Source organism: Myotis lucifugus, unplaced genomic scaffold (genome assembly GCF_000147115.1).
Source record: "Myotis lucifugus unplaced genomic scaffold, Myoluc2.0 scaffold_394, whole genome shotgun sequence".
Lineage (NCBI taxonomy): Eukaryota > Metazoa > Chordata > Mammalia > Chiroptera > Vespertilionidae > Myotis > Myotis lucifugus.
Window position 1 is genome coordinate 112,122 of NW_005871442.1, and position 22,175 is coordinate 134,296.

Here is a 22,175-nt window from a genome sequence, read left to right on the forward strand (position 1 = left end):
CCCCCCCCCCAGGTTGCCCCCTGTATTCCTCCTCACTAGTGCTGTTTGGGCTGATGAAGCATCTGTGGGGAGAGCCAGACCACCTCTTCCGAAGGCAGAAGGCCCTGTGTCTGCCCTGGCATTGAAGTCTCTGTAAACAGTCCCTGGCCAAACACCAATCCATACATCCTGTTGTTGTATGCAGAATAAATAAAGTCACTGTACACACAATTGTGCACACGTGTTCTCCAGAATCTTCAGGAAACAGGAGCTTAGAGATGTGAAATGCCCTGCTCAGGGTCACTCGGATAATACATGGCCAGAGCTAGGGCACAGCCCGCTCTTCGGACTCCCCAAGTTTCTGAGTCAGTTCTGGTTTCTGTTTCACAGTGTTGTGGTCACATGAGGCCCCAATCGCAGGGACTTTGAACATTTGGTTTTCAGGAATGAAACCGTGAAATCCTGTGGTTCCTCTGCGTGGGGGTACGGAGAAAGGGGGTGACTAGGGTGCTAGCTGAGAAAACCTCACTGGATCTGATTGTCTCGTTCATAAAACCAATTGTTGCCTTTTGACTACAAATGTTTTAAAAATATACTATTTACATTGATTGGGGTGACATTGATCAACATGAACATACAGGTTTCAGGTGTGGGTTTCTATGTTGCACGATCGGTTTATTGCACTGTGTGCCCACCACCCAAAGTCAAATCTGTCACCTCTTTTTTTTTCTTCTTAATTCAACTGCAAAACTTTTGCAATTGCCGTTGGCCCCGGAGGTCAGCTGCGCCCTGGCTCTATTTGTGGTGTGCCTGGTGAACCGAGGCAAGAGTGCTCGCTGGCAATCTTTGTGCTTCCTGCCTCTAAGAAAGCAACCTCCATGAGAATGCACAATAAGTGCTTGGTGAGTACCTAAACGGATCGTATAGTTCGGTGCCCATTTCACAGACGGGTAAACTGAAGACTTTGAGAGACAGAAGCTGTAGGTAAGCGCCTCTGACCAAGTCCGTCCAAATACACAGAGCAGCTCGGGTCCGAACCGCATTGCCCTCCCCCAAAAGCCCAGTCTCAGGGCGGCAGCCCCAATCCCGGCCGACTTCCCGCGGGTTCTCCCCGCAGTGCGTCCTGGATCCCGCCAGGGGGCAGCAGAGGCGGCGGCGGCGGCACCCTGTCAGCCTCGAGATTTCCGCTTCCGGGAAGTGCTGGCCGTTTCCGCTTCCGGCTACTTGTTGCGTGAGACGCTGACAGGAGGATGGACGGGCTGGTGGCTCAGTGCTCCGCGCGGCTGCAGCAGCAGGTCGGGCCGCAGGGGGCCAGGGGGAAGGCGTGGAGGGGAGGGACCGGCCCCGGCTCCCGCCCGAGCGTCGTCGAGGCGGCGGCAGAGCGGCCGGGACCGGCCCGTGCCCCTCAGGCGCGCGCAGCGGGGTCCCGGGACCCGGGCGGTGGTGCCTCGGAGGCGAGCCCCCTTCCAGGGGTGGGAGGGAAAGAACCCTTCGTTCCAGGGCCCCGCCCTCTCGTGCACCCTCCCTCTCCCAGCCGGCATGTCCTGTTGGGCTGGAGCCTGGCGAGCTCATTACAGCCGCCCCTCGGGGTCCCTCCTGCCCCGCGCACACGCGTGGCTACAGGGGTTGCGGGGGGCGAGGCGGGGAGGAGAGGCGCCGTGGGTCCGGGGTTGCAGCTCAGCCTCCCTTCTCTCCGTGGTGCTGAGCAGGAGGAATTCTGAAAAGCCCAGGGCAGGGCTCATCGCACGGGACTTTGCTCGCTGCCTTCACCGTCACAAGCTCATAGTGAAAGCGAAAGTTGGGCAGTGCCTTGGGTGGGAGGCAAGGAGCTCAAGTTAATCATCGCCACGTCCAGGGAACGGGTTTATAGCCCTAACTCGGCAGCCCCGAGGTTCAGGCTGACCGAGCAAACCGGCAGGTCGGCTGCTCCGGGCATCTGTTCTGGGCCAGCGAGGGGGGTCTAAGTGCTTCTTCCCTGGCGGTGGGAAGGATTATAGATACAGTTTCTGAAGTGTTTAGCTCAGCACCTGGAAGGTAACGTTTGCTTATTTATGCCAACTGTGTTTTTGTGTTGTTGGGTTTTTTTTTGGGGGGGGGGGGTGTTTGGTTTTAGTTACGTCCTGGTAAACATTCTTACATGTCAAGGGACGTCCCTCTCCCTCGGTAACAGCAGTTCGGTCGGAAGCTTTACTTCCTTGCGAGTTGGCATGTCTTTGATTTTAGGTATCAGAGTAGAAAGCCTGGTCTGGGATCTAAGACACTGGAAAGAAAGGGGGGAGGGAGGGGGGAAGATCCAGAGAGGGCAAAAGGCAAACACTTGTGCCAAAGAAAGAAACCTGGGATGTGAGGCTTACCCCATTGTGTGCTTCACACTCGTAATTTTTCTTTCACAAGTTTTCCGTATTGTCAAGGATAATGTGCTAATGTCATCAAAGAGCTTGAGGAAGGACAGTCCCCACTTACCAAAGGGAAAGTCCTCCGTCCCTATCACCTCTGCCGTGCCCGTGCCCGGTGGAGAGGGGAAAGGAGGAAGTGAGTTTACGGTCCAGTGGATTACATCACGGAGGCCATCAGTCATATGGGGCCGAACAAAGTGCCTTTTCTTTTACAGGAAAGAGAGATCAAGTCTCTGACGGCTGAAATTGATCGGCTGAAAAACGGTGGCTGTTTAGAAGCTTCTCCGAATTTGGAGCAGCTGCGGGAAGAAAACTTAAAATTAAAGTATCGACTGAATATCCTTCGAAAGGTGAGTCCCCTGGTTCTGGTTTCATTCTACAGTTTGAATTATTGCCTCTCTTTAGAACTCCTTGCTATTGAAGATTCGGAAAGTTGGCTCTGAGGAATTTGGACAGTTTGTCTTCCAGGGCTCTTAGAAATGTTTCCTCGTCCTGAATGTTTGGCCAGCTTCAAGGTAGGGTTAAGACTTTTTTTTTTGAGACATTTTTAAAAATGTATTTTTATTGATTTCAGAGAGGAAGGGAGAGGGAGAGAGAGAGAAACATCAGTGATGAGAGAGAATCATTGATTAGCTGCCTCCTGCGCACCCCCTATTGGGGATTGAGCCCGCAACCCCGAGCACAACCTGGGCATGTGCCCTTGACCGGAATCGAACTTAGGACCCTAAAGTCCACAGGCCGACGCTATCCACTCTGGCTAGGGCAAGACATTATTTTTTAACAGTTTATGGCTGTGCCTTTTAATAGGATACTTTTTGAATTTTAAGTAAGTGCCTCAATCAATGGGAAATGTTTCAAAATACATTCACAGTCCTCTTCTGCCCCAAGTTGGTTATTTTGCTATTTTATTTTTATATTTTATAGTGTCATAGTGGTTGGGTTCCTTTTCCAACTTAATATTTCTGAACAATTTTTTTCCATGAAGCTTGTGCTGTCTTTGTTATTTAATGACCTCACCGTCTAATAGTGTCTATCAGTCTTGTTCAAAAACTTTAGCTTGCTTCTGTTGGGTTTAATCTTCTGGCCTGCCTTTCGGGTCTGCTGATGACACATCCTCGGGGAGGACCTCACTCCCATGCATGTTCTGTGTGTGTACTACTCTCAGCCGGGCTGACTGGCACGGTGTCTTTTCCAGTCGGTCCCATTTATTCATCTCAGACTCTGCCTGCTCTACTCTCATGAAATCTTCTATTGCCTATGTATGCTCTGTTCTGCTTCAGATAGCTTTGTCTTTTTGTCTTCTAAAATCACAAAATTTCTTTTCCATGGAATCTTCCCCCAAAATACCTTACCTTTGTCATTACCTCATTCTTTCCACACTTACTTATACTCGTTTCTCTATTGTATTTTTTTTTCTTTGTATAACTTTCTTAATACTTCAAAAGTATTAAGTGCCTAATATGTGCTCATGACTATGTAAAAGATACAAAAGGACATACAATGTATTCTAATGCACATGTGCCTGATACAAATTAGCTCTAGTGTGTAAGTATGAGAACACTGCCAGTGTAATGTGGGCGGCACGGTGGTTCTTTCACAGATACTGTGGTCTACTGAGTAACAGCTCCTGAGCTGAACACAAGGTACACAACAGAAAATAGCAAGCCAAGAAGGAAAAAAGTACTGTGTGGGACGCCCATTCACCCCACTTCTATTCCTGGAGCACTCTACCATGTGCTCTGACTTAGAAACACTTATTGGATGGTTTATCTCAGAGGCATTTTACCGTTGTTTTCATTAACTCAGCACCTTCAACTCTTCCTTATTCCCTTTCCATTAAGCTGTCCTTATCTGTCTTTAAGATGAAGTCTCATATTTTAAAAAAATACATTTTTATTGATTTCAGAGAAGAAGGGAGAGGGGGAGAGAAAGAGAAACATCAATGATGAGAGAGAATCATTGATCGGCTGCCTCCTGCACACCCCCTACTAGGGATCAAGCCCACAAGTCTGGCATGAGTCCTGACTGGGAATTGAACCGTGACCTCAAGGTTCATAGGTTGATGCTCAACCAGTGAGCAGCACAGGCCAGGCTAGGCCCAGTTCTTGACACAGTGCTACTCAAATCCCAGCTTTTATTATTTTTGCCATTGTTATTGACATTTTGATTAACATAAAATTGTTACTAGTGTGTGGGCAACGTTTTTATTTGTATTCCATAAAAGCATATAAGTTCAGTCACCATTTTTTTACCTGTTGCATAGTAGGTGCAGTGCTAGGTGTCAGGGATGGAGCCATGAATAAGTACTTTTCCTTCCTCCAGGAGTCTGGTAGTGGAGACACATAATTCTGAGAAGGTGTGATAAGTGTAGTAATAGAGGTAACTAATTATATACCATCTTAAATGAAGGTATCCCACTTCACAGAAAATGAGAAGTAGGAGGTAGGAGTAGTCCAACATGGGATTATTTAACAGTAAGACAAAACAACCTGTTTTTCTGATATTTAGATACTACCTATCACATTTCATGACCGGACGAGGTCAACATTTTAATTAAGAGACAACATGAATACATTTTTTTACTTTTATTATTATTACACTTTACAGTTCAACATTATTTTGTATTAATTTCAGGTGTACAGCATATTGGTTAGATAATCATATACTTTACAAAGTTTTTTTTACTTGTTTTTGTCCATAGAGTTTTTACTTCCAGCATTTTATATATGTCAAATTTTATACTATTTTTTCAGAACTCTAGAGAAGCCAAGAAGATTTGGTCAGCTCTTCATACTCCTTTCTCTCAGTTTCTGTTCTGGTAAAATAACTATAGAAAGAGAGCTTGGGGCATTTCCTGTTTCTGTCTTACATGTTCTACGGGATAGACTTGTCCTGTTACAGTTCCTAGCATACCCCAGATGGGAGAGCATCGCATTGTGAGTGTATGTTACCTTTGGTCTTCTCAGGGTATTTGAAGGTTTCTCAAGGTATTTGGGGATTTTATTGACATATTTTTATTTATTTTTTTCCCCAGAGTCTTCAAGCAGAAAGGAACAGACCAACTAAAAATATGATTAACATCAATCGCCGCCTACAAGAGGTCTTTGGCTGTGCCATTAAGGCTGCGTATCCAGATTTGGAAAATCCTCCTCTACTAGTGACACCAAGTCAGCAGCCCAAGTTTGGGGACTATCAGTGTAACAGTGCCATGGGTATCTCTCAGGTGAGTGCATTGTGAAGACACGCTCTGGGTGATGTGATTTTCTCACATGTTAGCTTCCTCATTACCTTCTATATAAATAATAGCAAATTTGTTTCCTCAACGAAAATAACATTTCCCACAATTCTGAAAAACTTGAGAAAAGGGATTTTTTTTTATTTTTAAAAAGCACAGATTTGAATATTCAATTAAATTTTATAAGTATTCACAATATTTAAGGGCAATAGTAGGTACTGTTCTGTTTTTGTACTTCCCTCCTGTTGCAGCCAGGGTTTCTGTGTGTTACTGGTGAGTGATAGAAGGTGAGGGAGTAAACGTTAGCCATTTACCACCCAGCATTTCCATCCAATATTTGATGCAACTGTGGTGTCTTTGAGGTAGACTGATGGATTTCATTTCCAGTCAGTATTCCCTGTTTTTAACAGCTGCCTTGTCTAATGTGTTTGTGGTTAATTGCCCAACTTTGGGCATTTTCGCTTTCCTTTCTTTGTTGAAGAGAAAGGGTTCAGCTAAAGAGTTCAGATTCCTCCCTCCCACCGAGATAAGGTGTGTCTTCATTGGGGTCAAGTTTATAAGGGTGGTTGTTATTACCCAAGTCTGCATATTGGCACACTCGTGATTTGAAAATTAGAAATGTAAATATCTTGGAAACAGAGTAATAACTAATGTCTTTGTAAAAATGTTATAGACGTGTGTGGCAACTCATTCTGAATTGGAGATCACGTGGTTTGGGCACTTTTGTATTCCTCTTGAGACTTGATGCTTGATGCTTTAATCTGTCCATGTACAAGGTCATTGGACTTCTCTGCTTCTGCCTTTTGTTTTTTTTTTGTTTTGTTTTGTTTTTTTTTTTTATAATATTTTGTTTTTATTTTTTTTATTTTTTTTAAATACATTTTATTGATTTTTTTACAGAGAAGAAGGAAGAGGGACAGAGAGTTAGAAACATCGATGAGAGAGATCGATCAGCTGCCTCCTGCACGCCCCCTACTGGGGATGTGCCCGCAACCAAGGTACATGCCCTTGACCGGAATCGAACCTGGGACCCTTGAGTCCGCAGGCCGACGCTCTATCCACTGAGCCAAACCGGTTCGGCTGCTTCTGCCTTTTGATTGGTCTGTGTCATATGCATCTAATGCTTTGTCAGTTGTGCATTTCTGAGTAACTTGCTGAAACCCGTTGTATAATGAATCGTTTTGTATTGTATTGTAGATGCTCAAAACCAAGGAACAGAGAGTTAATCCAAGAGAAATTGCCGAAAACATTACCAAACACCTCCCAGACAATGAATATATTGAAAAAGTTGAAATTGCTGGTCCTGGTATGACAATGTTACCCTTCTTAAGTTGTTGTATTGATGCTGAGCCCTTTTTGGAATAAAAATGAAAACCGTAGCTAAATATAAATGTAGGATTAAGTCCTGTATATTGAACAAGATGGTGAAAGCACCTTGGATTGAGAGTTAGGAAAACGAGGTTTTAGTCTAGACTTAGCTGCCTGATCTTAGGTGAAGTTTCCTTACCTCTCCACGATTCAGTTTTTCTTCAGCAAAAAGGTAGACAATGGCAGATAAGTCTGTGGCTAAAAGGCGGTCTATTTTTTGTTCAGAGGTGAACAAATCATTTGCTGCGAGTGAAGGGGCCCTGAATTAAGTCAGCTCTCGGGACAGTGGTAAGGTCTGGAATAAGTGCTGAAACGGAGCTGACATGGGGCCTCAAGCCAAGGCCCCAAGTGGTACTGGAATCCTGAAGAGTTTTGCCAAAAGCCAGATTAGCTCTGTGGAGCCAGCATAAGTGAAATTGAGGTCTTTGGGAGAAAGCAGTTCTTAAAGATAGGAGGCTAGCTGATTTTTTTTTCTCTCTGCTGTTCATTAGGTTTTATTAATGTCCACTTAAGAAAGAATTTTGTATCAAAGCAGTTGACCAATCTCCTAGTGAATGGTGTTCAACTACCTGCCCTTGGAGAGAACAAAAAGGTATATGTACAATTTTTAATTCATATACTAATGTAATACTTAAGACTATGAAAAGTGCTGTAACTGGGAATGACTTTTACTTCTCATACTGAGGTTTAATCACTGATATGTGAGATTATGAGCATAACTCAGCGTAGCCTTTTTCCTGGACCTTGCTTGTTAGATGGTTTTTCTTTTCACTTTATTTCATAAGGCATTTGAAGCAACCAGCTGATGTTTTTGAGATATTGCTGAAACAAAGCATAGATAATTTGTATAAACGAATTCAATTAATTATGGACAGGTAGATTCATCAGAAAAACAACGCAGTTGAAGTATAAGCCAAGCTATTATTTAAGTCTGAGTTTGTTATTACATGTTATTAATGAATGTGTTAGCAGAATAAAACGTTTCTGCCCCATTTAAAAATTTATTTTTATTGAATGTATTTGATATAACATTGTGCAAATGTAATATGTATGTGTTGTTTTGATTTATTTATATGATATGTTGTGATGTGATTGCCTCTGTACCTGTATTTATCACATTACATAATTATAGTACAACATTGTTATCTATAAAAGTCTCTCTTTTTGTTTTCTATTCCAGGTTGTAGTTGACTTTTCCTCTCCCAACATAGCCAAAGAGATGCACGTAGGCCATCTCAGGTCAACTATCATAGGAGAGAGCATGTGCCGCCTCTTTGAATTTGCAGGATATGATGTGCTAAGGTATATACTCTTGCCTTTGAAACATTCTATAGCAAATGACCAATGTCACTTGAGAAAAAATCTTTGACTATATCAGTGTTTTATGAGTGTGGTTCTGCTCTTAATCATCAGTAGGCTTTTTTAAAAAATTATGTCCTGGGCCTCTCCTCTGAACTAGTAACTGGGGGTGGAACCAAGGAAAAGGTACCCCCGGCCCCATTCATTCCACAGTATTTCTTGAGTGCCTTCTGTATAGTAGGGGTTTATATTCCAATACGGGGAGAGGTAGGCAAGGGACTTGCAGGCCATGGCAGGAAATCGGGATTTTATTCCTTAGTGTAATAGGAAGCGACTGGAGAGTCTTAATTAGTAGATCCAAGTATAGACATACCTTGGAGATACTGCAGGTTCAGTTCCAGACCACCACAATAGAGCCAGTACCACAGTAAAGCTATTCATAATCTTTTTGCTGGTGGAGGGTCTTGCCTTTGATTTTTAAAAAATGCAACTTCACCCTAGCTGGTTTGGCTCAGTGGATAGAGCGTCAGCCCACGGACTGAAGGGTCACGAGTTCTGTTCTGGTCAAGAGCATATACCTTGGTTTCAGGCCCGATCCCCAGCAACCAATCTGTTTGTCTTGATGTTTATATTGATGTTTCTGTATGTGTCTCTCCCCCTCCCTTTCACTCTCTCTAAAAAAAAAAAAAAGTAAATAAAAAATGAAACTTCTGTGAAGTGCTATAAAGCATGGCACAATAAAATGAGGTGTGTCTATAATCTACTTCGATATTACTTTGGCTTCCGTGAAGAAACCAGGCAAAGGAGGAATTATTATAGTAATAAGTTAGAGGGCTATTGTAATCCAGTTAAGATGTGATGTGGTGGTTTGAGACTAGTTAAAAGCAGTGAGGGATGAGAAGTGGTTGGATTGGCATGTTTTGAAGAATTTTGTCCATTGACATTTGAGAACCACCGGTACAAATTACACTGAGATAATTGGTTTAAAAGTTAAATTTTCATAAAATTATAATGACCAACATGGGCTCAACTATCATTGTCCCAGTTAACTACACAATAAGCAGATCACAGTCTATTGGTAGAGACTTCATTCATTCAGCAAATTTTGGAGACCTGTTGTATGCAGTCTGTGTTACTGGATGTACAGGCACCTAAATATTAATGTTTGTCATTTTAAAATTTTGTTCTCTGATTGGTATCAGATTAAACCATGTAGGAGATTGGGGAACCCAGTTTGGCATGCTCATCGCTCACCTGCAGGATAAATTTCCAGATTACCTAACAGTTTCACCTCCTATTGGGGATCTGCAGGCCTTTTATAAGGTTTGATATCATTTATTATATTATTTGTGTGTTTACCATTAAGTCATAATTATTCATTTTCCTTAGGGAGTTTAGATGGTATTTGAAGCTGCTGTGGACCTAAATAAAAGTTGCTAAACTCCCTACCCCTTAACACCTTCTTTGCTATTGTATTGGTGTATGCTAAAAATTAAATTTTCCCACTTTACCTATTACTAAGTGAATTTAGGAGTTTGTTAACCAAAATACATTTTAGTATTTAAAATATTTTTCCACCCTCTCCCAGTACTTAAAATGTTTTTGATGCTCTTGTTTTCTCAGTTTTATGTATTTTGAAAATGTTATTAAGTATATGGAAGAAGAGTTTTTATTTTTTTATTTTTTAAATAAATCTTTATTGATTTCAGAGAGGAAGGGAGAGGGAAAGAGAGATAGAAACATCAGTGATGGGAAAGAATCATTGATTGGCTGCCTCCTGCATGCCCCCTTCTGCGGATCAAGCCTGCAAACCAGGCATGTGCCCTTGACAGGAATCAAACCTGGGACCCTTCGGTCTGTAGGCTGACGCTCTATCCACTGAGCCAAACCAGCTAGGGCTAGAAGAACAGTTTTTAAAAGACAAATTTACTGCCCTGGCCTGTGTGGCTTGGTTGGGCATCATCCCATGTACTAAGAATTTGCTAGTTTGATTCCCCATTGGGGTCCATTCCTGGGTTATGGGTTCAATCCCCAGTAGGGGGCATGCAGGAGGCAGCCAACTTATGTTTCTGTCTCCCCCTCTCTCTCTGAAATCAGCTTTTAAAAACATTAAATCTCTTTTTTCTAAAATTTACCATAAATCCTACCTTTAAATTAATCACTGTGGTCAACCTTCTTTGATTTTTTAACTTATCCATAAATTTTATTACATTATTTGTAATCTATATATATAAAAGCCTAAATGACTGGATGACCAGCTGGTAGCTATGACGCGCACTGACCACCAGGGGGCAGACACTCAACGCAGGAGCTGCTTCCTGGTGGTCAGTGCACTCCCACAGCCAACCTTCACCCGTCCCCCATTGCCGACCAGCCAAGGGACCCCACCCTTGCACGAATTTGTGCACCGGGCCTCTAGTTATAGTATAATTTTGTATTATACTTAACATTTTATTATAAACTCTTTCGTGTTACTTTATAAAATGACTGCATGTTGTTTTGTTGGATTAGTGTACCAGAGTTTGTTAATCTGTTATTGATTTTCCCCTCCATTTTGGGGGGCTCTTATCTATTCAGTGAACAACTTTGTACATGTAGTTTTTTTTTTTTACTTCTTAAAATTATCTTAACTTCCCAAGAATAGGATTATTACATTAAAAAATAAATATGCCCTAACCCGTTTGGCTCAGTGGATAGAGCATCAGTCTGCGGACTCAAGGGTCCCAGGTTCGATTCCGGTCAAGGGCATGTACCTTGGTTGCGGGCACATCCCCAGTAGGGGGTGTGCAGGAGGCAGCTAATCGATGTTTTGCTCTCATTGATGTTTCTAACTCTCTATCCCTTTCCCTTCCTCTCTGTAAAAAATCAATAAAATATTTATTTTTTTAAAAAAGTAAACATTTGTGGGGCTTTTTGTTGCTTGTGTTGAGTTTTGTTTTGTCTTTTAGTAAATGTTTTCTATTGAAAACAACCAAAATGTTTACTGATATGAGACAGGTAAAATAGCTAGTGTTATAATTACCTGTTGGAGTCCTGTGCTCTGAATAATGAAGCAAATCTATTAATGCAAGAAGATGTTTATATTACATTGCTAAAATTTTAAAACTATAGTAAAAGAAAAGTGCTGTATTTCCAGTTTTTGTTAAAACATATAGGGGTGTATTTACAAAGAAATGTCTAGAATTATATACCAAAGTTTTGTTATTACTGGTTAGTTTGGGGTGGGATTAACTAACTATATACTATAGTATATATATACTTTTATTTTCTTTACAGTAAGCATGTGTTGCTTTTAAAATTAAAATAAAACGGTGAAAGTAATTTTATTTTTAATTTTAAAAAATATTCAGGCCCTAACTGGTTTGGCTCAGTGGATAGAGTGTCGGCCTGCAGACTGAAGGGATCCGAGTTCGATTCCAGTCAAGGGCACATGCCCAGGTTGTTGGCTCAATCCCCAGTAGGAGTGCTGGAGGCAGCCAATCAGTGATTCTCTGTCACCATTGATGTTTCTATCTCTCTCACCCTCTCCCTTCCTCTCTGAAATCCATTTAAAAATATATATATTTAGGACCACATCTAAATGGAAAATAGAGTCCAGTAAAACCAGACCTACCTGCTAGCTATTCTTTATTTTTCCACTGGAACACAAAAGCATTGGTGTGAGTAGGCTTTTGTGAATTAGAAAAGTTAGAGGTAGTACCATGATGAGAATTTTGTATTTTCAAGTAAAATGATTTCAAAAGAAATAATAGCATTCTTTGACACATTCGTTTGTAACAATATTCTTGACTATGAGATAGACTACTTGTTCTGATGTTCTAACTTTTCACTTCCTCACTCTTTGGCTTTTTGGTGGGTTTTGTTTGTTTTTTTGAGAAATGAACAAATGCTTAATCTAGAATACAGGGTTCACTCTTTTTATAAACCTTACTTTTCTTTATTTAAATACAGGAATCCAAGAAGAGATTTGATACTGAGGAGGAATTTAAGAAGCGAGCGTACCAGTGTGTAGTTCTGCTCCAGAGTAAAGATCCAGATATCATAAAAGGTTGGAAGCTTATCTGTGATGTCTCCCGCCAAGGTGAGTTTCTGGACTTTGTTCATTCACTCAGCAAGGATGCTGCATGTCGTCTCCTTGAGTCTTTATTCAGATTTGATCTTAAATGACATGTTAAGCTTTCAAGGACTGGCAAGTAGACTTTTAAAGCAAGTTTATTAAGATAAGCAGGTAGGCCGTAACCGGTTTGGCTCAGTGGATAGAGCAGCCGTGGGCAAACTACGGCCCGCGGGCCGGATCCAGCCCGTTTGAAATGAATAAAACTAAAAAAAAAAAAAGGACCGTACCCTTTTATGTAATGATGTTTACTTTGAATTTATATTAGTTCACACAAACACTCCATCCATGCTTTTGTTCCGGCCCTCCGGTCCAGTTTAAGAACCCATTGTGGCCCTCGAGTCAAAAAGTTTGCCCACCGCTGGGATAGAGCATCAGCCTGCGGACTGAAAGGTCCCAGGTTCGATTCCGGTCAAGGGCATGTACCTTGGTTGCGGGCACATCCCCAGTAGGAGGTGTGCAGGAGGCAGCTGATGGATGTTTCTCTCTCATCGATGTTTCTAACTATCTCTCTCCTTTCCTCTCTGTAAAAAATCAATAAAATATATTTTAAAAATGCTGCTCTTAAGCATTGAAACTTGCTTATTTAAAAAAAAAAAAAAGATAAGCTGGTAGAAAATTAAACTTTCTCAGAAATCAGAAAAAAAATTAATTAGGAAAGAAAGTGGAAGAGAAAAAGACCTTTGTTCACGTAGCAACCAAAGCTATACAACACATGGGAATAAATTTATCCAGAGATGTGTAGGACTGAGACGAAGAGAAATACACAGCAGGTGTAATAGAACGTTTGAACAGAGTATCATGCAAAGTCCCCTACTTACTGAAATTCATTTGTCATTATAAGACAATTTCAAGTTTTCAAACTTGACAAAGTAATTGTAAAGGTCATTCTGAAGAATAAGTAAATAACAATAGCTAGTAAACCTTTAAAAAGGAAGACTAATGATGGCTGTTTTGTAGCACTAGGTAGTAAAATGTTTTATAATGCTACTGTAAGTAATATTGTGTCACTGATGCATGGCTAGACAGTCAGTTAAATGGTACAAATTAGGAAGAGGTAAAAAGAAATTGAGTAAATATTTGATCTTCAAGTAGGAAAGGCTTTTCTTTCTTTTTTATTTTTTAAAAATAAAAGTTTTTTAAATTACAAAAGTACATATTCTTTGTAGGAAAAATGTAAATGTGGACAGGAAAAAGAAAAAATTACCTATAGTCCCACCCACTGTTAATATTTTGATGTGTGTCTTACCATATTCTTGCCACGTTTTCAAAATGGCAGTATGCATATAATGTTTTGTATCATACATTTTTAAATATAATTTTCTTCCTTCCAAATGGTTTAATTAAACAATAAAGTTATTTTACTGTAAGATGCATGTTTCCTCTTTGTTTAAATTCTTAACCATTTTCTTCATTTGGTGACTTTTTTCCCTAGAGTTTAATAAAATCTATGATGCATTGGACATCTCTTTAATAGAGAGGGGGGAGTCCTTCTATCAAGATAGGATGAATGATGTTGTAAAGGAATTTGAAGATAAAGGTGGGTGCTCCTTTTATATTTTAACTCTGATTATGGAAATTTTCAGACAAACGCTAAAGTGGAGAGACTATTATAGTCTCCCCCTCCCCCACAACTCCATGTACTTGTTACCCAACCTCAACAATTAGGAATACAGAACAACCTTATTATGTCTGTTCACTGCTTATTACATCATATAATTTCACCCGTAACTATTTTGGTATGTGTCCAAATGAACAGGCTCTTCCTCCCACTTCAAAATCATTTTACCATTACCACTCCACGAAAATTAATGATAATTTTTTATATTAGTAAGTGGTCCATCAGAGTTTAAATATCCCACATTGATTCATAATCTATTTAGCTCATGAAGTGTGGTGTGTGTTTTTTTCAGAGTCTGAACATTACATTTGTTTAAAATATACTTAAGTTCTGTAAATCCATGGGTATCGCTTCTCTTCCTCCTTTTTTTTTCCTTTTGTTGTTGGAAGAAACTGAGCCATTTGTTTTACAGAATTTTCCATATGGTGTTATTTAACATAATTACTCTCTATTTTTAAAAGAGGCTTGATTAAATTCTGGTTTGTGTTTTCTTTCCTTATTTTGTCTTTTATTTGCAAGAATATAAACAATGTCCTGTTGGCTCTTTTTGTGATACTAAGATGGATTCCGGGGTTCAGGTGTTGTCACCTGATCTGTCATTAAATCTCCCCACTGGACTTTCCCAGCGGTTTTAGGAGCTATTGATGATGATGGCTTTGATCCATTACTTCATTAGAGGTTGGAAAATGGTGGCATTCTGTCATTCCTTCTTTGTTACCTGCAATTTCTCGTGTGCAGAACTTTGTCACATAATTTTGGTTACTCTGATGTACAGTTTATATAAGACAGTAGAATGCTTGATTTGATTTTTCTTTATCAATTTTCAGAATAATAAATTAGTTTCTTAGCCTCTTCCAGATATGACAACTGAGTTGTTCTTAGCATTATTATAAATGAGGTTTAGTATCTTACCTAATAATAGACAAACATGTAAATTGACCCCCCCCTCTGCTACACTCACCAGCCAATCAGAGTATGCAAATTAACCCAACAAAGATGGTGGTTAATTTGCATACGTAGGTGCAAAGCAGGGGAGTGAAGACTGAAGGCTTTGACCGGAGCAGCAAAGACTGAAGGCTCTGGCTGGAGTAGGGCCTGGGTCCCAGGTGCCAGAGGAAAACTGGTGCCGGCAGCCAGGGGAAGGGAAGGCCTATTGCACGAATCTCTTCGTGCAACGGGCCTCTAGTCCTATATAATAAAAGCCTACTATGCTAAGTGTCCGGTCAGCTGTTCAACCAATCAAAGTGTAATATGCTAATGATATGCTAAGGCCTCTCAACCACTTGCTATGACATGCACTGACTACCAGGGGGCAGACGCTCCAACCAGTAGGTTAGCTTGCTGCTGGGGTCTGGCTGATCAGGATTGAGTGATACAGGCCGGACATGCCCTGGAGCCCTCCCGCGGTCCTTCCCCAGCTGGCCAACCTTCCGCATTCCTCCCCACCCCGATCGTTCACCAATGGGGTCCCTCGGCCTGGCTTGCACCCTCTCACAATCCGGGACCCCTCAGGGGATGTCGGAGAGCCAGTTTCAGCCTGATCCCGCAGGCCAGACCGAGGGACCCCGCTGGTGCACGAATTCGTGCACTGGGCCTCTAGTATTTTATATTTTTCAATCACTTGCTTTGTTATTTTTTGTAATTCTCAAATTATTCCATTTTTGGCTAATGGATTTTAGAGAGAGAAACATTGATTGATTGTCTCCTCTACATACCCCAACTGGGGATCGAACCCGCAACCTGGGTATGTGCCCTGACCAGGAATTGAACTGGCAACCTTTCAGTGCATGGGACAACACTCAACCAACTGAGCCACACCGCCCACACCACCCCGGGGCAGGACCATACTTTTATTTTTAATTTTTATTTATGGACTGATTGATTTTAGAGAGAAAGAGAAAGATTGATTTCTTGTTTCACTTATTTATGCATTCATTGGTTGCTTCTTGTATGCGCCCTGACCAGGGCTAGAACCTGTAACCTTGGCGTATCAGGACAATGCTCTAACCAATGGAGCTACCTGGCCGGGGCTGGAACCATACTTTTAACATAAAATTTTAGCTCATTTGCTTAGAGAGTGGTACTGATACACCAAGATTGCAGGTTTGATTCCCTGTCAAGGCAGATACAAAAATCAACCAATGAATATTTAAATAAGTGGAACAACAAACCAATGTTTCTCTCTCTCAAAAAAAAAAAAAAAAGATAAACATTTAAAGACTCTTTAATGAAGAGAAAAGAGGCACAGAGAAGGTAGTAACTTCCTTAGGTCACATGGCTAATAAGTGATAAGTCTGATATTCACCCTGAGGCAGTTTAACTTTAAAAAAAAGCAAAAATAATAGTATTTATTGCACATAAGACTTAGCATAGTATTTGGCACACGGTAGCACTCAAATATAGCTGTTAGTATTGTCATCATGTTCTTTTAACACAGTTTAAGAGGCAGTGATAGAAATTGCATCTCTCTCCCAGGAAAGGCTGTAGCTCTAGCTTGAAAACAAAGCATGGATTTACGTATGCTGTGTCTACTGAGCGGGTGGCTCCAGTGAGGTGTTCTACAAAGAGTTTGGGAGTGTCAGTCCAGAAAATGGTCAGGATATCTCACCTGTGCCCTGAAAATACCCTGGGTGTCAGACAACCTTGACAGTAGCCATTTTGCAAGATGCATAGGTCACGGAGAGAAAAAAATCATGTAATGTCTGAGCTCTAATAAATATCCTGTAATGGCTAAGCATTTATATTCTTTCAGGGTTCTTTTAACATTATTAATAAAGATTATTCTTCTAGGATTTGTGCAAGTGGATGATGGCAGAAAGATTGTATTTGTCCCAGGATGTTCCATACCTTTAACCATAGTGAAGTCCGATGGAGGTTATACCTATGATACATCTGACCTGGCTGCTCTTAAACAAAGACTAATTGAGGAAAAAGCAAATACGATTATCTACGTGGTGGACAGTGGACAAGTGAGTTTGTAGATTCGTATATTTTCTTATATTGATTAGAGATGAGACGGTCTGGTGAGGTTTGTGGCATTTGGCACTTGAAGACTAAATTTTCCCCAAAGACTGGCATTCAGAACATCATTTGTAACATAGGAGAAAAAACACGGTTTGGGTTTGGCCATACTTGGACACTTCCCTGCTTTTCAGCTTGTCTCCATAAACAGGAAACTGTTACTTCCCTGAACCTCAGTGACCATTCCCAACTGAAATGGTGTTGTGAGACAGAAAATTTAACTGAAATTAGTGTACATGAACCTGCCCTAAATTCAGTTGCTTTAAAAACCTTTAGACATAGAAAGTGTACCAGTCCTGCTCTTACTGTTTCTCATATGGAGGTAATAAAAATAGCTTTTACTAGTATATTACACTTGCCTTACAAGATTTGTGAGTGATTTGAATTTTATAAACCTTTATCCTTAAGCATAAGAGCTGTAAGTCTTTTTATTATTAGAAAGCTTACCAAGTAACTTTCTATTTCTGTTCTTTTGTAGGCTGTGCACTTCCAGACAGTATTTGCTGCTGGCCAAATGATTGGTTGGTATGACCCTAAAGTAACTCGGGTGTATCATGCTGGATTTGGTGTGGTGCTGGGGGAAGACAAGTAAGTCTGGAAAACCTAAGGGGCCCAAATTTCTTTGGAAGAGTCTGTATTTCATTTGATACCATGTTAGAATTTTAAAAGTCCACACTTTTTAAAGTCTACATATGTTCTAATGGTGAACCCAGCTGAGCTGTTTTGTACGTATGTCTTATCACTGCCAGCGGATGTAACCTTTTAGGGGGGTTTATACAAAGTTGAAAGAAAACCAAACTATAGAATTAATAGTTTTCATTCCCACAGTTCTAAATTATAAATTCTATCACAGTACCTCCTTAGATTTCCAACAAAATATTCAACAGTATATTTCAAGCATTTTTGTAAATGTCTGAGTTTTAAGGTTCACAGCGTCCATTTTTATGCTTATCTCAAGTATTTTTGAGACATGTTACTATCTATACTTTCAGTTTTTCTATAATCCAGTTCTTTCCCCACATTCTGCTTAACTTTTATGATAAAAAGGTAAATACAAGCAAATACTTATATATAGTGTTCATCAATTCCAAGGCACAAAATTTTTTTAACATTTTACATTCAATAGAGATTCCTTAGCTATTTAATTAATATGTCTTTAAAATCTGTGGCATTTTAGATTTGGTGACACAGCCCAAATACTACCATTAAACAAAGACAGTAATGCTTACAATAACCACATGAAGTAGCTCTAGCTCAAAATGCTTGACTGGCCAGTGTACAAAAGCCCCAATTAACATAAAAGGCAGGTAGGTGTGTCAAGGTATTATTTTAGATGCTGATTATCCGGAGATCAAAGGCCTTGGCATCAACAGCAAACATGTTTTAATTATAGTGTATGAACCTTCTGAAGAGCTGCACATTTTTGTAATCAGAAAACACTGACTGGGACCTCATGATGCTCATGGTCCTAAGAAAGTGCTGAGAAACTAATCAGTGAGTTGAGTGTTGCTTATAGCATCTTAGTTTCTTAACTGTTGAATTTTTGGATGAACATTTAGATGATTATTCCTATAGTTAGGTGACATCATTAAATTGGCTTTTATTTTTTATGTTTACCACCAAAATATATCTTGACACTTAACTTCCTTATCATGTAATAGCTAAGGGGTCTTTGTGGTGGTGGTTTTACATTTCTGCGCTCTCAGCATCTTGTGATTACGGCATCCTAGACCATTAAAAATGAAGACGAATTTCAGTGATAGTTAACCACGTTAACTGGCTCCACAGAGAATTGCTCTGCTTCAGATGATAGGCTCCTTCAGGGAAGAAGCCACGTTCTAGGTACCTTCATGTACACACGTTGGAGCATCCGGCTGATGCATGCACAGCAGGTGCTCAATAAACAGGCATCCAAGGAATAACAGGGGTGATAAATAAAACAATAAATCATTTATTGTAAAATGTCTTAAAGCTGAAAAATCTCACGAAAAAATAGGTGGCAGAATCTCTGAGCATTTTAGTGTAAATATTTAAATATGATAGGCTGCCATATTTACCCAGGTAGGAAGCAACAAAAAAGATCAATTTTTGCAAAATGGTGATGGTAAGGAAGACTTCACTTAGCCCTTTGACTAGGCTTTATAATGGATATCATTTCATCAGACAAGATTTGCGAGTTGTTGGACACTCAAAGAGGGGATGGCATAAGGAAAGCCATGCAGTATTTCCTCTATTTCTGGGATAATAAAGGTGTTTCAATTCTATGATAAAGGGCAAGGAGATCCTTTTGTTTTTTCTTTTTCTTTTCTTTTTTTTTTTTTTCAGGGAGGAAGGGAGAGGGAGAAGTGATAGAAACATCAGTGATGAGAGAGAATCATTGATTAGCTGCTTCCTGCACGCCCCCCACTGGGGATTGAGCCCACAACCTGGGCATGTGCTCTTGACCGGAATCGAATCTGGGACCCTTCAGTTAAGAATTCACCTACTTCCCAAACATGTATTTTATTAATAATTTTACTAAGAAAGTAAAACAGCTAAGCCAAACTTAGTGTTCAGGAAAATAGACAAAATAACAAATGCTGTTTACCATCTTAGGGGATGTATTAACGATGAACATGTCGAGAATGCTATTAGGAACCTAAAGCATAGAATGCTTTAAGCTGAGGGCTATAGAGGAAGGACACTTGAAAGTATCTGTTTGTTTCTTTTGGCATCTTCCCTGATTACCAACTGGAATAGGGCAGTATCAAACCTTCATTTTCAAAGATTTCTAAGTCGGGTCTGTTTCAAAATCTATATAATTAGGAATTTCAATAAATTTTTTTAGGAAGAAGTTCAAAACACGTTCAGGTGAAACAGTGCGCCTCATAGACCTTTTGGAAGAAGGACTAAAACGATCCATGGACAAATTGAAGGAAAAAGAAAGAGACAAGGTAATTAAAGGCCTATGTGCATATGGTATACCATGCATTGTGTTGTGATTTTGTTTTTGTTTTATCGATAGAACTGGGAAGGAATCAGTCCATTTACAACAGGCTTTATTACTCAGATCTTACTGCACAGTAAGTTTGTTTCGTGAGTTGCTGAATATTTATTTTGAAAATACAGTTTTGGCGTTTACAAAACATGGCTTCTTTGTTAAAGTGGCATAGTATCTCTGCTTCTTATTGGTAGTTTCCCTGTCATTGCTTTGAACCAGTGATGGGAAAGTATTGCAGACTGGGACAGTTTGAGTCTCCAATCTGCATCTGCTGAGCTCCTTTCTCTGGGAGCATTTGTAGAATAGTCATAGCAGACTACCACCCAAGGCCACTGATGAGCCATCAGAATAGGCAACACAACAGGGAGGCTTATACTTAACTTTATTAAAAATTTCCAAGGAGCTCCCACCCGTAACATATGATTATTCCACTTGCCTCATCCTCGCCAACACTTGATTTGTCTGTTTTTAGCCTTTCTTTTGTGTGTGGTGGCATCTCACTGTGGTTAAAATTTACATTTCCCTATGAGCAATGATGTTGACTAACTTTTCATATGCTTATTAGCCGTTTAGATATCTTCTTTTGTGAAGGGTTTGTTCAGTCTTTTGCTCAGTGTTTGTTTTAAACCGGAAATGTTTATTACTATTTATCCACACATTTAGCTTTCCTGTGTACTTTATTCCTTCCTGCAGTTTTTTTACTTGCACCTAGGATTATTTTCTTCAGTCAGAAGGTCTCCTTTTAGCATTGTGTGTGTGTGTGTGTGTGTGTGTGTATAGTACAAGTCTGCTGTTGATAAATTTTGTCAGTAGTTGTCTGAAAGCATCTTTATATTGCCTTCAGTTTGGATGTTTTTATTGGGTATAGAATTCCAGTTTGTCAGCTGTTCTTTCAGCATTTCATTTTTATTTTTTTATGTTTTTTAGAGAGAGAGGAAGGGGGAGAGAGAAACACCAATAGGCCTGCCTCCTGCATGCCCCCTACTGGGGATCAAGCCCACAACCCAGACATGTGCCCCAACTGGGAATCGACCGACTATCTCTTGGTGCATGGAACGACACTCAACCACTGAGTCACACCAGCCAGGGCTCTTTCAGCATTTTAAAAACAATGTTCCATTGTCTTCTAGCTTCCAAGTTAATTTATCCAGTTTTTATTTATTTATTTTTTTATTGATTACAGAGAGGAAGGGAGAGGGAGAGGAGAGAGAGAGAGAAACATTAATGATGACATAGAATCATTGATCAGCAGCCTCCTGCACACCCTCCTACTGGGGATCGAGCCCCCAACCCAGGCATGTGCCCTTGACCAGAATTAAACCCAGGATCCTTCAGTCTGCAGGCTGACACTCTGTCCACTGAGCCAAACGAGCTAAGGGTATCCAGCTTTTAAATAGTTGCTTCTGGTGTAAAGGTTAGTCTACTACAGTGATGGCGAACCTATGACACACGTGTCAGAGGTGACACGTGAACTCATTTTTTTGGTTGATTTTTCTTTGTTAAATGGCATTTAAATATATAAAATAAATATCAAAAATATAAGTCTTTGTTTTACTATGGTTGCAAATATAAAAAAATTTCTATATGTGACATGGCACCAGAGTTAAGTTAGGGTTTTTCAAAATGCTGACACGCCGAGCTCAAAAGGTTCGCCATCACTGGTCTACTATAAGCTACTTAATCAAGTTCAGAACAGAAATCCTTAATTACTTACTTGTGGCCTAATAATAGTTCAGAATGTGTGACCAGCCCGGCCAGAGTTGGTCAGTGGTTGAGCGTCGACCTATGAACCAGGAGGTCACACTTTTTTAAAGAAATACCTTTTTCAGAGAGGAAGGGAGAGGGAGAGAGAGGGATAGAAACATCAGTGATGAGAGAGAATCATGGATTGGTTGCCTCCTGCATGCCCCCTACTGGGGATTGAGCTCGCAAACCCTGGCATATGCCCTTGACCGAGATCGAACCTGGGACCCTTCAGTCCGCAGGCCAAGGCTCTATCCACTGAGCCAAACCAGCTAGGGCAGGAGGTAATCAATCGAGATCGATAGTATTCAAAGGATCACCGCAATATAGGGGGGACGCCCCTCCCTCTTTATCGAACTCCTCACCCTCCCCGCCCCCCGCTGTGACCATTCAATTGTACAAAAAAGAGTGATTCCACT

The 22,175-nt window shown here is 40.5% G+C and overlaps 1 protein-coding gene across 6 annotated transcripts in view; it reads left to right on the forward strand.

Moving 5' to 3' along the window:
- Positions 1–1,160: 1,160 nt before the first annotated feature.
- RARS (arginyl-tRNA synthetase) overlaps positions 1,161–22,175 on the forward strand; it is a 23,897-nt gene continuing 2,882 nt past the window's right edge. The window contains exons 1-13 of one of the 6 annotated variants that reach the window (XM_023743481.1): positions 1,161–1,274; positions 2,591–2,725; positions 5,261–5,317; positions 5,410–5,598; positions 6,808–6,916; positions 7,470–7,570; positions 8,159–8,280; positions 9,480–9,600; positions 12,229–12,358; positions 13,827–13,931; positions 16,803–16,981; positions 17,512–17,621; positions 19,861–19,966. In XM_023743481.1, coding sequence (XP_023599249.1) covers positions 1,230–1,274; positions 2,591–2,725; positions 5,261–5,317; positions 5,410–5,598; positions 6,808–6,916; positions 7,470–7,570; positions 8,159–8,280; positions 9,480–9,600; positions 12,229–12,358; positions 13,827–13,931; positions 16,803–16,981; positions 17,512–17,621; positions 19,861–19,966 — 1,509 coding nt within the window. In that variant the 5' untranslated portion in view covers positions 1,161–1,229. Of the gene's footprint in view, positions 1,275–1,390; positions 2,014–2,097; positions 2,512–2,590; positions 2,726–5,260; positions 5,318–5,409; positions 5,599–6,807; positions 6,917–7,469; positions 7,571–8,158; positions 8,281–9,479; positions 9,601–12,228; positions 12,359–13,826; positions 13,932–16,802; positions 16,982–17,511; positions 17,622–19,860; positions 19,967–22,175 lie in introns of those variants that run through there. The other 5 variants (XM_023743482.1, XM_023743483.1, XM_023743484.1 and 2 more) reach the window with 5 other exon arrangements.